The 12,366-nt window shown below is 58.4% G+C and overlaps 1 protein-coding gene across 1 annotated transcript; it reads right to left on the bottom strand.

The window, feature by feature from the left end:
- Window positions 1-457: 457 nt before the first annotated feature.
- Window positions 458-2,459, bottom strand: HES1 (hes family bHLH transcription factor 1). Its single transcript, XM_082320862.1, has 4 exons — window positions 2,250-2,459; window positions 2,067-2,162; window positions 1,890-1,977; window positions 458-1,173 (listed from the first exon to the last, which is right to left on the bottom strand). Exons 1-4 carry the CDS (start codon window positions 2,355-2,357, stop codon window positions 689-691), a joined length of 777 nt encoding a protein of 258 aa, XP_082176988.1. The 5' UTR covers window positions 2,358-2,459; the 3' UTR covers window positions 458-688.
- Window positions 2,460-12,366: the final 9,907 nt, after the last annotated feature.

The raw sequence follows: 12,366 nt of genomic DNA, 5'->3' as shown, positions 1-12,366 counted from the left end.
CGCGATTTACAACATGGCCCAGGAGCGGGCCCCTCCGGGTCCAGGGCAGGAGGCTCACCCGGGCAGCCAAGACTGGGAGCAGGGCTGTCAGGCTCTGTGCCGAATCCATCTCGCTTTACCTGGGCTACTCCACTCCGTCAGCCCGAGGAGCCAGGACCAGAGCAGAGGTGCCTCCCTCAGCGCATTCACCAGCTCTGCAAGCATAAGCTCTTTTTAACAAGTCTGATCAGTTGAGCTGCTCCCAAGGAAGCAGTAATTACATCTGCCCCGGGGCAGGGAGAGGGGACAGAGGGTCTGAGTGACAGCTCCAGCCTGGAGAGCAGGACAAGGCAGCCCTGGAGCAGCAGGATCCACAGGCAGCCAGGAGCAAGCCAGGAGCTGGGCTCCCTCCTATGCGCACATACCAGCACTCCGACTTATCTCCAAAGGCCTTCCAAAATGGAAGAGACACTTTTATTTTAAGAGCATTCAAAAAAAAAACCAAAACAAAACAAAAAAAAACCCCCGATCTTTGGTGTCACATAAGGAAGGGGAGGGAAGGGAGAAAAAAGATCTCGTGTAAAACACGAAACACTGTCAAGGGAGTGCTATGGTACAAAGGCACAATCCAATATGAACATATAACCTATGTACAGCCGTGCCAGCAGCACGGGGTGCAGTGCTCAGTCCAGTCCGATGCCTCCCACCCTCACCAGGGTCTCCAGACCGAGTCGGCCGTGCCGGGTGGCGGGCCAGGCGGTGAGGCGGTGGTGGCAGCCGTGGGCGGGCCGCCGTACAGGGGCAGCACAGCACCGCCGGGAGCAAAGGCGGTGCTGGGGATGAGGAAGGCAAATTGCCCATCAGAAGCTGGCAGCAGCTGGAAGCCACCATACACCTTGGCTGCGTCGGCGCCCGGCTTGCAGGGCATGCCCGGGAGCGGCCCCGTACCACTGCCCGGTGGCACCAGGGGTGGCCCGAAGGCTGCGGCTGGTGGCAGCGGGGGCGGTGGGGGGGGCGCAGGGTAGTTCATCGCGTTGATCTGGGTCATGCAGCTGGCCAGGTGGCCCAGGAGCCGGGTGCGCACCTCAGTGTTGACGCCCTCGCAGGTGGAGAGGAACCGCGTCACCTCGTTCATGCACTCGCTGAAGCCGGCGCGGTACTTGCCCAGCACCGTGGGGTCTGTGCTCAGCGCAGCTGCAGGGGGAGAGAGGTGCACAGCGGTCAGCAGGCTCCGCAGGGAATGGGGGCGTGCAGCCCACCAGCGTTGCATCCTGCAGCCCCTCTGAGCTAGGAATCCAGGCGGAGAGTGCAGCTCCTCTGGCAGCCTGTCTTGTGCTCCCGGGTGCCGAGGATCTGCATGGAGAGCATAGCCCCTCCACCACCAAGTCCACCAGCACCAGGGACCCAGGTGGGGAACAGACAACCCCCAAGCGTCCTCCTGTGCCCCTAAGTACTGGGGAGCCAGGTTGGGAGCACAGTCCTCCTGGTGGCTCCTATGCCTCCTGTCCCCCCAAAACAGATCCAGGTGGGGAGCACAGCTCTGCCGGTAGAGTGGACCCAAGCTGGGATCGCAGCCCTCCCCGTGCCCTCCAGCACCAAGGGTGCAGACAGAGAGCACGGAGCCCCCCCCAGCCTCCCTGTACTGGGGTTACAGGTACAGAGTGTGGTGCCCTCGCCGCCCTGGATGCGGGCGGGGAGCACTGTGCCCCCCACAGCGCCCCAGCACCCTGGATGCAGGCAGGAAGCCCACCGGCCCCCTGTACCAGGGATACAGGTACAAAGCACAGTGCCCCCATCACCCCCCAGTGCCGAGGATGCAGATGTGGAGCCGGGTGCCCCCGTTACCCGGGATGCGGGCAGAGAGCCCGATGCCCCCAGCCCCCCCTCTCCCCGGTTCCCCCGGGACTCACCGGTCATCTGGGCTCGCTGGAGGCTCCGCAGGTGCTTGACGGTCATCTCTAGGATGTCGGCCTTCTCCAGCTTGGAGTGCCGGGAGCTCTGCGGGCACAGGCGGGGCTCAGACCGGCCCGGCAGCGGCGCCGGCCCCCCCCGCGCCCCCCGCCCCGGGCCCGGCCCCCCCCGCTTACATCCTTCTTCAGCGCGTCCAGGATGAGCGTCTTCAGCTGCCCCAGGCTCTCGTTGATGCGCGCCCGCCGCCGCTTCTCCATGATGGGCTTGGAGGACTGCAAGAGAGGCGGCGGTCAGCGCCCGGCGCCGCTCCTCCGTCCGGCGCTGCCCGGCCCGGCGCCGCCCGGCCCGGCCGCCCTTACCTTCCGGTGCTCCGCCGCCGTCTTGGGCTTGTCGGGCGTCGCGTTGACGCTGGCGGGAGTAGCGGCCACCGGCGAGGCGCTGCTTTTCTCCATCAGGTCGGCCGGCATCCTGCGCCCGGGCCGGCAGCGCCCGCCGCCGCCGCGGAGGAGGCGGAGGAGGAGGCGGAGGGGCGGGGGCGGCGGGGCGCGCGCTCCGGGCCGGCGGGCGGCGGCGGGGCCGGCGGGTGCCGCGCGCCCTTGGCCGCCCCTACTTATAGCGCGCGCCGCACGCGCGCGGCTCGTGTGAAACGTCCCCCGCCGCCGTTCCCACACTCGCGCCCAGCCAATGGGCGCCGCCCGCACGCGGCCCCGCTCGTGGACGGCGCCCGCCCATTGGCTGGGCGCCGCGCGGCGGCCGGCGGCCAATGGCGCGGGGCGGGCGGGCGAGCGGCCGCGGTTAACCCCTCGGGCGCCGCCCGCGGCGCGGGGGGGGGGGGGCGGCCCGCGGGGAGCGCCGCGCTAATTACCGGGTTAATTGGCGCCCGTGGCAGGCGCGGCCCCGCCCGCTCCCCTCGGGGGGCGCCGGCCGCCGGCCCCGGGGCGGGCTGCGCTGTGGGGGGCCGCGGCCCTCCGGGGCGATGGCCGGGTACGCGGCGGGCCGGGACCGGCCGCGGTGGCCGGAGCCCCGCTACCGTGCGCGGGGCTCTGCCGCCGGCCCCGGCCGCCGCTGCGGTGGCCCGCGTCCTCCTGCCGCGCCCCCGGCGTCGCCGCGGCGGCCGGCCCCTGCCCGCCCCGGCCCCTGCCCGCACGCAGGTGCCACCCGGGCCGGGGCCCTCGGCGCCCGGCCGGGGGCCGGGGCGGGCGGCGGCCGCGGCAGGGCCGAGGGGAGCCGCTACCGCGGGTTAACGCTGCCCGGCGCCGGCCGGCGGCGGCGGGGCCGCGGGTGCGGTGGTGCGTGGGCCGGCACCGCGGGGCGAGGGCGAAACCGCAGGGCGGTGGGTGCCGGCGGCCCAGCCGCGCTGCCTCTGCCCCCTGCGGCTGGTGCGGGCGGCCCGTGGGTGACTCTGACAGCGAAAGGAGCGTTTTGCCTGCGGACTTGAATCTTTTTTTTTTTCTTCCTCCCCCTCCGCTTGACTGACTTTCTCACACTCCTATTCCCATAGTCTGCCAGCTAAGCCTGAGTCATCCTGCCAAGAACTAGACCTGGCCTATTCAAAAATGCGCTCACTCGCTCGCTCCTTCTGTCTGTCTCTTTCTTTTCTTTTTTGAGTACACACAGTAATGTTTTTCCACCTCCCCCAGTACCTGATCTGCACCTGCACGGGGCCAATCCCACACCTATCACCTGATCGCGCCTTTTCAGGGACCGTGAGAAAAACAAAGTTCAAGAAAGAAGAGACATGTTTGCAGATCTCACCGGTGCAAAGCCCTCCTCTCTTGCAGAGGCTTGCCTGCTGAGCCTTCGGAGTTTTAAAAAAAGGAAAATAAATAAAAGGGAGAGTGTCGTGTTTGAAACTGCAGAAAAGTACAAATCCAGGCTTTTTTTCAGCTCCTTGACGGAGCCACAAGCCTTTTGATTTAAAAACAAAGAGCAGCCTTCAGCGTGTAAGATTTAACTTCGGATGAGCAATATTTGACGTAAGCCTCAATTAGCCAGGCATTCGGACAAACTCCAGCGAGGAAAAGATCGAGGCTGCGCTGGGGGAGCCGCGACCGAAAAGCCTTTTCTCAGTCGCCTTTATGGGGAAACGGGAGCCAAGGGATCGGCACGAAAACTGCCATACGTTTCGGGAGAGCCTAAAAAGTTCTCCGCTATGATTCCATGATAATATTTTTTCTAGTGCTGGTATTTGGGTGTATTTGGGGGGGAAGGAAAGGAAAGCTATCCCGGTGACCGAGCGGGTGTTCCCCCTCCCGCCGGGCGCTGCAGCGGGCTGAGGGGGCGCGGACCGGGGCGGCCCGGCCCCGCCCGGCCCCGCAGCGAGGGCAGGCTGTCATTACGGCCGTGCTTATGGCAGCCGAGGAGCTGCTAACCGCCTCTAATTGCCGGCAACAGGTCGGTGTCCCTGGGCGGGAGAGCGGGGCCGGCAGCGAGAGCAGGCTGTCATTAGGGGTTGCCAGCACTCGCCCACGCCCGGGACCTGGTAGCCGCCCGGCAGCAGCCCGGTCCCTGCCCGCTGCAGAGCCCACGGGGAGGGAATCGCTTTTGGGGCCTGTGAGGAGCCAGGCTGTGGGGACCTGCAAAAGCATCCACTGCTGCAGAGGCTCCTTGGACGCACGGGGCAGCGGGGAGGCAGCGACACCCGTGTCCCCGCTGCCGCCTCCTCCGCGCCGGCATGCTGCCGTGCATGCTGCCGTGCATGCTGCCGTGCATGCTGCCGTGCATGCTGACGTGGAGCGCCTCGCGCCTGCGAGGCTGCGGTCCCCGGGCAGAAGCATGTCTACGTGTGAATTCCCCGGGGATCAGGAGAGGAAGGGGAGAATTTACATGGAAGGGTGTCTCTGGAAATGAAGTGGCCCAGGCCAAATTTAGGCTGGAAGGAGGTGGTGAAGGGGTTTGTAACTGTTGGGGCGACCCGGAACAGATCCTCTGGGCTTCTCCAGCCCTGCCTTTGCTTGTGAAAGAGGTGTCAAGGGGGCATAAAGCCCCAAGATAAGGGGCTGCCCCAGGAGCTGGGGTGTCCCTTGTCCTGCAGTCCTCTGGCAAGGAGGACTTTCTTTGCGTGGGCAGTAATCTTGGGTTACAAATTGGGAATTGTCCAAAACAGATTTGGGAAGAACCTTTAGACAGCACATTAGGGCATTACTGACTGGCAGAACATCTTGGAGGAAAAATGTATTGGCAAGAAAATTCAGACTGGTCCTGGGCACAGGCCCAGCGGCAGGAAGGTGGAATAAAATAGGGTGCTGCCGCTGGTGCGTCATGCAGGAGGCGAGGAGGTGGCGGGGCTGGCTGTGCCTGCTCTCCAGTCCTTTACGAAGCATCCAAGACAAGAAAAATGCTTCCAGACATCTAAAAGCCTTAATATCCAAAGCTTGCAGGATCCTAGGAAACATAGAAAAGAGAAACCAAGTTGCTTGTAAGAGCTGGGGTACAAGCTGGAGCCCAGGAATGGCACACCAAGCCTTTCCCCTTTGGGTCATGGACTGAAATCCTAGCCTGGCCGGAGCTCAAAGTTGTCACCACCCTGAAGGCTGAAAAACAAGTGCTGCATCTCAGGGACATGTCCCTGGCGCAGATATCTGCTCTGGGCAGCCCTGCACACGTGCCTGCAGCCGTGGTCCCCAGCCCAGAAGCTGGTGTATAAGCCATACCCGGCTGGCCCCCCTGGGGGGGGGTGATCTCAGAAGCTTTGGGCGCAGGTTTCAGGGTTTTTTCTCCCCTCCATAAACATTTGCCAGTTTTTTGGGGCAAGGTCACTTTCGAACTGACTTCCTGACAAAGCTCCCTAGGTGAAGCAAAGCTTTCATGGGTGTTGCTCCCCTACACACCATGTCCTCGTGGTAAAAAGGGCAGCTTTCGTGCAGCAGTGTCACTGCCCGGCCCTCCCGATGGCAGGAGCAGCTTGCTGGGTGGGATGGCAGCCGCGTTTTATGGCAGATCCTGCCCTCTCCTTTCCACTGGGACCCATTTCCCAAGGGCCTGCTGACACCCAGGATGCCGATGCTGGCAGATGAGTCTCGGGGGGCTTGTGTGACGGCTGCTCCCCCAGCGATCGCGTGCCTTGCAGGAGGCGGGCTCTTTCAGCTGTTCCCTGGCTGCCGCTGCAGGGAAGAGGCTGAAGTGTTTATTCATTTTACTCCTCGCTGTGTGAGTCAGGCTGGGTGCGGGGGAGCTCCGGCCATTCTGTGGCAAACACTCCCTGCGTTGGGGGGGCATCTGTGGGCTCCAGGAACTGGTACCCTTCCTTGTATTGCCCACATGGCCAGGCAGGCATCCCTGGGAATGCTGCAGGAAGCTGTGGGAGGAAGTGGCAGAGGCTTTGCTGGAGTAGCAAAGTACCACCCTGAGAAACTCCGACATCGCTAAGGACAGGGATTGATGTACTATTTTCATCTCCCCGTCCCATCCCAGCACAGACTGGAGCACAGCTCTGCACCACGGAGGGCTCTGGGACAAGAGCCAGGGTACCTGGATCTCTTGCTAAGCTGATTCCTTTTGGCAGGCTCCTATCCTGCTGAACCAAGGAAACGCTCCCCGGGGAGCTGGCGAGGAGGGCATTTTGGCAGCTGTGAAATGCCACCCATGTGGATGGGAATTCCCTTCCTGCCCTGATACCCACGGCGTTACTTCAGAGATTGCTGGTTGGGCTGGAGCAGCTGCATGTGCTAATGGGCACGAGATGGTGCGGCCCCAGCTTTCCCCTTTGCGCCCTTGCAGCGTCCCGGCTCCAGCCTGGTCCTCTGCTGGCAGTGAGGGTGGGCGCTGGCAGCCGCTGCAGCTGGGAGCAAGCACTGGGAACATCCCCAAATTGTTTGCAGGGCTTGGACCTGTATCTGCCACTGCCATTGCCAGCCGGAGGCTGGGAGCTGCCTTACACCCTTCTCTTAGAGATGCTCTTTCCATGCGACATGACCGGAGTTCAATGGACCGCGAATTTGCAGTCTGCTGGCTATGACAGGGCAGTCCCGCTCCAGCACAATAGCCAGTATCTTTTGCAAGATGTAGCAGCTCCAGGCAGAGGGACATACAGCTGAGCCTGTATCCCTCTGAGAATCAGAAATAAATGCGCAGTCACTGCTGCACTCCGGAGAGGGGAAGGAGCGTCTTTCGGCTGTCATCCTCTCCCTGTGTGGTGGGAGGTGTTGGCAGTGAGAGCCGAGTTCTTTATTTATTAAGATCCCACTTGTGTTGCTGCCTGAGGCTGCTGTCTCTGTGCTGGAGCTGTGCTGCCTGTGTGCTTGCAGGGCATTGGGAGACCCTCCAAGCCATGGAGCCTGGGCACATATATAAAAATACCGCAACTTGGGCAATGGTGGGGCTGGAGAAATGTCCCTCTCCCAAACCCCGAGCAGAAGGCACCCTCTTGAGAGCCTCCAGGCAAAGGTGGATGTGCATCATCTCCACATGCACTGAGTCCAGCCCCCAGCCGCGTTGCTGCAGCACCTGCATGCTGAGCCGTATGTGATCGCTGGCATGCCATGGCTGTAGGAAGCCCCGCAGGCTTTTGCAGAACACGGCTTTTAAGTCAGATCAGACCAGCAGTGCGGTTTGCAGCCCAGCTGTGCGCAGCTGGATCGGTGCTGCCGGGGGGCGGGAAGATGCAGGCCGGAGCGTGGCGATGTGGGAGTCTTGCCAGCCGTCCTTGGCGCAGGGAAACCGCGCCTGGGTGTGCCAGCATGCCCTCCAAGTCGCGGCACACGAGCCCTCTGTGCCCCCTCTGCCCTCTTCCCCTGGCCCTGCTGGCACCCGCAGCCGAGGGCAGGTGGGAGCCACGGCACGCGGCTCCCTGGGGACTCAACCTTCACCGACTGCAGGCTCATAAATCCTACGGGGCCAGCCCTCGACCGCAGTGTCTGTGCTCCTCTGCAGAGTGATCAATCACATTTTCCAACACAATTCCTTCTCCTTGGCATTAATCAGTCCAAGAAAGCAGCATGGACTGATCACTGCCCCAGAGCTTTCTGTGAAATTCACCAGCTGATCATCATCTCTTATTCCTGATGTCATGAACTGGCAGCGGGGAGAGCGGTGTGTAAACTGCACATTATCCTTAAAAGCCTGGCAACCACAGCGATGCAGCAAGAAAATATTTGGGACCTTTGGGAGGTGCTGCCACAGGCAGCCCTGCCTCGCGCTGGGATGCTCAGCTGAGGGCGGGCGGGCAGGACGGCCAGCACAGGGGCTGTGTGCCCCGCCGAGGGCAGCCCCCCTGGTCTGACCTGGTCCTGGAGCCCCTGGGATTTCCCCTTGACAGATAGGGTCGGCCACAGCTTGCCAGCCCTCCCATTTCCATTATTCCCATATCCATTTATTCGAGAAAACACAGGATACTTCAGGGTGCAGTGTTTTGCTACTGCAAAATAGAGCCTTTGTACAGCCAGCGTCTTTCTTGAAGTGGTAAGTAACTGGACTCTGATAAATCCAGGGTACGATGAATCATTTGCACTTGGCACCTGATATCCCTGGTGCCTTCGGTTTTGTTTTATCTTGCCAGCGTTATGGATAGAATTAGCCTATCATCTCACTAGTATTTTAATGTATATATAATTTGAATGCTGCATTCCTAAAATCAATATTCATTATTCGAGGTGATAGCAGAGCTAAAATTAGTCCTTTTGCTATATTAAGAATATCAGGATGATCATATGTTATTAGGATTAGCGACCTCATGAAGACACACGTCTTCATACACGCGAGCAGGGCACGGTGCTAAGCGGCGTGGCAGCACACCCTCAGCATCGTCCCTGCCGCCTCTCCGGGGAGCCAGATCCTGCCCTGCCTCCTGCCTGCGGCAGTCCTGGCGAGCCACCTGAATTACGCCAGAGTTAAGCCTCGGCGGCAGGTGAGGCGATCTGGGGCGATGTGCCAGGGGGACACAGGGACGGTGGATTTTGGTTTATTTTTCTGCCCAGGGCGGTCAGACCTGACGTGGGAGGTGGTGATTTGAAATCCTCAATTTGCAGGTTTTGACAGCAGAGCAGGGTGTGTGCTAGGAAGGACTGGTTTTCTCCCTTATTTCCCTTCCTTCTCTTGCTGATTTGCAGCCAAGCCTCGCCGTTAGCCCCTTGGCCACTGACATGCGTTAGCAAGGCGTGGGATTTTGGGAAAACTCCTGTGCATTCTCCATTTGCTTTGGTTATGCACAGCCGCACGTACACCAGTCCAGAGCTGTGGGCATGCCCTGGTGCTGGAGATCATGCTGGAGACCAGTTTTTCTCATACTAGCTGATACGAGAGGAGAAAAGGTGGAGAGTTTACATCTTTTACATGCTAGTCAAGAACTGATGTGTTACTAATTGCTGTCATAGAAAATAATATCCCTCAGAGGATGTTGTTATTTTATAAACAAGGGGATAATTTACGGCTCAATTACTTAAATCATGAGTTAATTGCTAAGCATAATGAGTAAATACATTTGCAAGTACAACATTTAATTTGCACAGATTCCAGTAGTCTAGGCATTAAAAGGCAGATCATTATTTGATAAGTAATCTGGAATGTCGTATGAAATGACATTTATTTTCACATGTAATCCAAATGATGAAATGTCCTGAAATGAGATTTCAAGGGCCTTGTCCTTCCTCCCCTGCAATGAAGGGCAGTGCTCTCATCAGCTGCCTCAGAAATGCGTTCAGGCTGCCTGGGAGCACAGGAGAAGGCAGGAATCCTCCAGGCGCGACAGAGAGAGCAGAGTAGCAAACCTAGGTTCACGCAGGTGCAATTTTTTAATACTCCGAAATGCAAAGGGAGAATACAGAGACAAAAATCGTGGATGTCTGTGGTGGGCTGGGAGGCTTTACATCAGTGTTGGCTGATGGCAGGACGACTGCGGGGCTGTGAAAAACACAGGCAGGACCCGAGGAGGCGAGCGGGGAGTACTTCTGGCGACAAAAGGGAGGTGTTAGTGCCACGGCCTGAGCACCAGTGAGGCCCCAGCTCTCTGCGAGGATGCAAACAGAAGCAGCAACAAATAAACCCAGCAAAGGGGGCTTTTGCATCCCACTGCTGCCTGTGCATGCCCGACAGCCTCTGCTTGCTCTGCAGGAGGCTGCAGGAGTTTGGAGGCTGCGGGACTTTGTGCCTGTCATGGGCAGGTCCCGTTTTGCGGAGCGTGAGGAGCCCTGCCTGCTGCCTGCCCGCTGCTGCGCTGGCTGCCGGAACTCGGGCCGGCTGCCGCTGCCCCAAATAAGAGTCCGGGCAAACAGCAGGCACCTGCCCTTCGGTTGCTCCTCTTGAATAATCTTGGGCTACTGGTGCCCTCTCGCAGGCTCATATCTTTATTGGAGGCTGTTAAAGCCAAACCTCCCAACAGCAATAACATGACTACAAAGCATTTCTAAGAAAAAGTACATGGGAATAAGGGAGATACTGAGATCCCAGCCAATTTCAGCACAATACAAGTCTGAAGTATCCTTATAAAGTTAACAAGTCAAATTTAAATGTATACAAGGCTCAGGAGCATACAGGAAACAGGATCAGCCAAACCTTCAAAGGCACATCATTGTCTTTCAGAAAGTCCACTGAAAGGCCCATGCCATAAAAAAGGTGTATTCACAGGCTGATACAGTGATAAACCCGGTGGAGAAATGCCAGCGGCCAGAGTGGGCAGGGATGCTCGCTGCAGGGATGTTACAGTGGCCCAGTCCGTTGTTACGGAGCGCTTTGTCCTGCTCTCTCTGCTGCTGCCCCACAATAAAACGGGGTTCTTGTGGTGTAAATCTGGAGAGAGTTTGGCAGGTGATTTCTTCCGAGGCAAGCAGCGACCCTTGCCACCGGCTTTATGATAGGCGAGCCAGCCTTTGCAATCCCGCTGCTGGAGAGGGGCAAGAAAATAACGCTCGTGCCTTGCCCAGCACCATCTCCATCACGCTCCTGAGCAGCACAAGCCGCAGCCAGGAGTGCAGCGCACGGTGGTGCACTCCCTGCCGCCTGTATCATAAGCACCCTGGATGCCACAGGGAGGAGAGGACGAGGAAAGAGCTAGAAGAGGCTGCTTGTGCTGCACATCCAGGAGCTTGTCCCTGCTTTCTTCTCGAAGCGAAAGGCACCTGCAGATTTGGAGCATGTCTGCTGTAGGCACCTGGAGAACAGTTTGTTTCAGCGAGGGGAGCTGGAGGGGACCTCGCGGAGTGTTGCAGTGTGGAAACCGTGCCAAAAGGTCCCAAGCCTGCCCCTATTTAACTCCCTAAAGTACCAGATTAATAGCCAAATGTGCTCATTAAATGCCAAAGACCTAGAGTTCATTCAGCCTGCCTGGGTGGTGTCGGCATGGCTAGTTTACCATGCCTGATCTTTCCGTCTCTGGTGTGCTATTTGTGGACAGCAGGCTATATTCTGCCTTCATCATGTGCTGTTGTGTGTTTATACATTTTACCCATCTGTTCGAAAGCAAGAAGCGATGCCGCATGACTTAAGCAACCAGCCACGCTCTCTAAATAGCAAAGCATCCAAGCAGGCTAGATTGCAAACGATCCAACGGCTGCAATAGATTGGCATAAAAGTGTTGAGAAAATGCTCTGCCACAAAGACATGGGAAAAACCAAGGTCATTTCATGGCTTGTTTGTGAGCGGGAAGCAAAACCACCCCGATGTGATGCCTCAGAAGAGGCCAGCAGATCTGGGATGCATGCTGCAGGACCTAGCGTGCAGGAATTCATGAACCATAAGGCCTTGTCAAAAATAATTTTTAAATGAAATGCAGTGTCCTAGCAAAACACGTCTGAGACATAAAACAAAACCAAAGTACAAAATGTGGCGTTTAAGGGCTGGATTCTGTCTCAAGTGAATAGAAGCCACATGCATCCATCTGAGATCAGATTTTGGCCTGATTTGAAACTGTGCTTGTGGAGCTGCAGTGAGATCAGGCAGAGGAAGGCTCCATCTCCTTTTACATATGTCTAGACCAGACCAGCCTTTCTGTGCTTCCCCGAGAGTGAAAAGGCTTCTGGCACCAGCCCCTGTGTGCATTAGCTCACCGGCTGCGGGATGGAGGGTCCCGGGGCTGCACTGGGCAGCGTGGCGGCTCAGCTGCCCGCTCCACACCATGTGCAGGCAGCAGCAAGGCTGCTTCCATCTGCCTGAAAGCCGGGTCCAGACCAGCACATCCCGTGCCTGTGCTGCTCGGGGCAGGTTTGGGGGTGGTGAGCTCCCAGCAACACCACCGTGCACCGAGTGTCCTGCAAAAGTGCCGGTATCGAGGCTTAACCTTTATTAATTGGGGAGAGGAAGAAATAATGCTGGCAAAATATTGTAAAATACTTCAAATTAATGATTAATTCTAGATGGAGTGATACTGTTTGATGTGGTCTTTGCTGGTTTAAACAGGAGAAGGGTGATTCACTCTAAAGGAATTTATAAAAACACAAGTATTTGCTCATGGACAATAAATACTGGGGCAGATAAAAAGGGGGATGAAGTGTTCGGCGTCGTGATAGCAACTCTGCTCGAGAAAACTTTTGACCTTCTCACATCTTA

Source organism: Platalea leucorodia, assembly GCF_965183815.1.
Source record: "Platalea leucorodia genome assembly, chromosome: 8".
Taxonomy (NCBI): domain Eukaryota; kingdom Metazoa; phylum Chordata; class Aves; order Pelecaniformes; family Threskiornithidae; genus Platalea; species Platalea leucorodia.
This window is presented reverse-complemented; position numbering and strand designations above follow the sequence as displayed.

Coding starts and splice junctions, on each gene's coding strand:
- HES1 (XM_082320862.1), bottom strand. CDS start 2,357: ATGCCGGCCGACCTGATGGAGAAAAGCAGCGCCTCGCCGGTGGCCGCT. Junction 1,978..2,066: donor TGGACGCGCTGAAGAAGGAT/GTAAGCGGGGGG, acceptor CTGTGCCCGCAG/AGCTCCCGGCACTCCAAGCT. Junction 1,174..1,889: donor CCAGCGAGCCCAGATGACCG/GTGAGTCCCGGG, acceptor CTCCCCCTGCAG/CTGCGCTGAGCACAGACCCC.